The sequence below is a fragment of the Arachis duranensis genome, chromosome 7 (assembly GCF_000817695.3).
Source record: "Arachis duranensis cultivar V14167 chromosome 7, aradu.V14167.gnm2.J7QH, whole genome shotgun sequence".
Taxonomy (NCBI): Eukaryota; Viridiplantae; Streptophyta; class Magnoliopsida; order Fabales; family Fabaceae; genus Arachis; species Arachis duranensis.
In genome coordinates, this window is record NC_029778.3 from 63863875 (window position 1) to 63867635 (window position 3761).

Here is a 3761-nt window from a genome sequence, read left to right on the forward strand (position 1 = left end):
TTGCCATCTCAAAATATGATACCATGTTTTGTGTTGTTTAAGCACCAAATCAAAACGACGTCGTTTTAGTAAAGTTCAGTATAGTATTTTATTATACATGTTATTTTTTTGATAATGATTCTGTGATAGAAATTATAGGAACTAATATAATTAAAATTTAAAAAATTTAAAGACTAAATTGAGATAATTAAAAATTTAAAGACTAAATTGATATTTGAGTGTAACTTTGACGGACAAAATTAAGTATTTTCTCAACTGATCTGATATTGGTGTAACTTAGCAGAGTAGTTATTTCTTTTCATTATTCTGATATAGGCGCCACCCTGCAGCACTAAAGAGAAGGCTGGTTGATTCGTTGAGGGAAGAAATATGAGTGAGAGACTGAGACGCTTCTCTTCTTCACCATCACCTCCTACACACACACTATCTTCTTCTTCTTCTTCTTCTGCGAGTCAACCCTCAAATTCTTCACCCATTGATCACTCTTACATCGCTCGCATACTTTCCAGAACCGATTGGGCTTTGTTGCTCAAACACGAATTCTCCAAAAACAAGGTATCTTTGCTCAACCCTCGTTTTGTTGTAAGCATTTTTCAAAACAAATATAATCCTTTACACTCCATACGGTTCTACACGTGGGTTTCTGCTGCAAACCCCTCTTTGGCAAATAATCAAACACTTCATAGGGTATTAGGGAACACTCTTTATAGGACTGGCCCTGTTGTTTTGTCTGCTGATTTGATTAAGGATGTTTCTGATTCCGGTTTTCGGGTGTCCGAGGAATTGTTGTGTGTCTTGTTTTGGAGTTGGGATAGGCTTGGTTTGGCCATATATTGTGGTGATGTTTTTGGGCAAATTTCATTCTTGGGGATTAGCCCTAGAACTATGTTGTATAATGCACTAATTGATGCATTGGTGAAGTCGAATTCGATTTATCAGGCTTATTTGAGGTTCCAGCAGATGTTGGCGGATAATTGCACCCCGGATCGGATCACCTACAATATCCTCATTCATGGTGTATGCCAGAAGGGGGTGGTGGACGAGGCGCTTTGATTGATTAGGCAAATGAAGGATAGGGGGCATTTCCCTAATGTTTTCACCTATACAATACTAATTGATAGGTTTTGTAACGCAGGGAGGGTTGATGAAGCCTTCCGAGTTCTTCATATGATGAAGGAGAGTCGAGTTAGTCCAAATGATGCCACACTTAGGACATTAGTTCATGGGATTTTTTTTATGTATAGAGGATACAAGTAAGGCACTTGAATTATTATCCGATTTTCTTGAAAGGGAGCCTACCATTTTAAGTTAGGTTGTGATACCATTTTGTATTGCCTACAAATAAGTGGACGGCAAACAATGTAATTGTGTTTTTGAGGAAAGTGCTAGGAAGAGTTTGTCAATGTTATAATGGTTTGTTTGGTAAAAGGAGCAAATCATAAAGATACTTGTGAGATGTCTGAAAGTTTCAGAAAGCTAGGTTTGAAGCTGGGGGTTGATTCTTATCTTTTACTTCTTGAAGCCTTATACAAGGACGGACAGAGCGAAGAAGGGGATCGAATCTTTGATCAAATGACTGTGGATGGTCTAATTTCGAGTGTTTATGCGTATAACATGATTATTGATTGCTACTGCCGAGCCAAAATGATGGATCATGCATCAGCAAATTTTAGAGACATGCAGCTTAAGGGCTTCACCCCAAACCTTGTGACATTCAATACCCTCATTAATGGCCATTGCAAGGATGGAGCTATAGCCAAGGCACAAGAGCTGCTGGAGATGCTCTTGAAAAATGGACTCAAACCCGATATCATTACTTTTAGTTCTATAATTGACGGACTTTGTCGAATAAACAGGACTTGGGAGGCTTTTGAATGCTTTAATGAGATGATTGAGTGGGGCATCAATCCAAATGCCATTGTTTACAATATCTTGATCCGGTCTTTATGTGCCATTGGGGATGTTTCGAGATCAACAAAACTTCTAAGGAGAATGCAAAAGGAAGGAATAAGCCCTGAGACGTACTCCTATAATGCTTTGATTCAAATTTTTTGTAGGATGAATGACATTAAGAAAGCCAAAAAGCTGTTTGTTTCGATGTCAAGATCTGGCTTAAATCCTGATAGTTACACATACAGTGCTTTTATAGAAACACTATCAGAGTCCGGGAGATTAGAGGAAACGAAGATGTTTTACTCGATGGAGGCAAATGGTTGTCCTCCTGATTCTTATGTATGCAATTTAATTATTAAAAAACTGGTTCTGCAAGACTGCATCGAAGACACAAAAAACATTGCAGAAAAATGCAGACAGAAGGGAATGTCTTTGAATCCTGTGTTCAATTCATAGTGTCGTTTTTTCGCCAAGTTTCTGAGATGCTGCCATTGTTGAGCATTCTACACAGAATATATTATTGATGCCAGACAGGTACCTTCTCGATACTCCTTCGATCATTAGTTAAGAAAATAAAATGATCAAATCAGTTGAAGTAGGAAGGGTGAATTAACTTGATAACCAAATAGAATCTATTTGGATTTTGGTGATATCTTTGTTAGCAATGTAGAATGTTAATAAGAGCTTGTATTGTTAACATTTATTCTAACATAATCTAAAAAATGTTTGGGAACTAATTTGGAGTTTTACTTTTTAAATTGAGCTTTAAGGAGGTTATACTGATCTTGTTTGAAAATGCTGGGCTTAAGATGGATCTTCATTTTTCTTTTATAAAGAGTTTTATATATAAATGGTATAAACACAAATATGATTTATGATTGAACATTGTGGCTATGTGTGATCCATATAGTCAACCCTACCTAGTTTGACAAAGCTTATTGGTTGTTGTAAGACAGACTTAAATTGTTTCAGAGAACTTTTGAGGGAAACCATGGAGCTAATTTAATTCGTTTATATATCTATTATGCATATTGTTACCTCTTAACAACAGATTGAGATTTTTTTATTTTTTCTATATTTATTGTTATTGCAACTTGATTAGATGTGCTTTAACAGTTAAATTTTCTTTGAGCTTGAAATCTGCTAAACTGAAACAGGATTGTGATATTACTAAAATTCTCGGTTTTGAGGATTATCAATGAAACTTTGCTTTTTCTTGAAGCACCTTGAGCCTAGAAATTAAAATGGAAATTACAATGAGATTAGGTATGCTTTTAAAATCATGATATTGTTAAACTTATAATCTGCTCAAAATATAACATGTAAACTCTTAGTTTAAAAGGTGTAGAGGCCGTTAACAATCTAATTAGGTAAACTAATGATGATTTTTTTCTTAAATATGCTTTAGTGCAGAAATTTTGATTAAAGAAAATGCTAAAATAAAGTGAATGAGAATATTGCTTCCACAGTAGCATCGGCCACTAAACGCATGTGAAATTTATTATTCCAATAAAGTCATTGGAATTAAATCCCCTCGTAAAATATTCCACTAATACACCTAACTAGGGGTTTAAAATTAAAATACATTTCATATTTGATTAATATGGTCTTGATAGAAATGAGCGAATGCATACCTTAATGACATTTGGTCGTGAGTTGTAACATTTGGTGACATGCAATAAATTGCTCTCAAGGTAGTTTTGCTGGTTTATGACAAAGAATCTAAGTAACCAGAATTTACATTCATCGAAGTTAATGACATCAAATAAACCAAACTAAAAAGATTCAATATTTTAATTCAACGTTCAGAAGCTGTTATCATAAAATTAATATTAACAGTTTAGTGCTTTGTATCATTACAAGGGGAA

General features: G+C 34.8%; 2 protein-coding genes across 2 annotated transcripts; both read left to right on the forward strand.

Moving 5' to 3' along the window:
- The first annotated feature begins 369 nt into the window (after positions 1–369).
- On the forward strand, positions 370–1053 carry LOC127739635 (putative pentatricopeptide repeat-containing protein At3g16890, mitochondrial). Its single transcript, XM_052251848.1, has one exon. The coding sequence runs from the start codon at positions 370–372 to the stop codon at positions 1051–1053; it is 684 nt and encodes a 227-aa protein (XP_052107808.1).
- A 357-nt stretch (positions 1054–1410) lies between these two features.
- Positions 1411–2936, forward strand: LOC107459402 (putative pentatricopeptide repeat-containing protein At3g16890, mitochondrial). Its single transcript, XM_052251847.1, has one exon. The coding sequence runs from the start codon at positions 1411–1413 to the stop codon at positions 2347–2349; it is 939 nt and encodes a 312-aa protein (XP_052107807.1). The 3' UTR covers positions 2350–2936.
- The last annotated feature ends 825 nt before the right edge of the window (positions 2937–3761 follow it).

Coding starts and splice junctions, on each gene's coding strand:
- LOC127739635 (XM_052251848.1), top strand. CDS start 370: ATGAGTGAGAGACTGAGACGCTTCTCTTCTTCACCATCACCTCCTACA.
- LOC107459402 (XM_052251847.1), top strand. CDS start 1,411: ATGGTTTGTTTGGTAAAAGGAGCAAATCATAAAGATACTTGTGAGATG.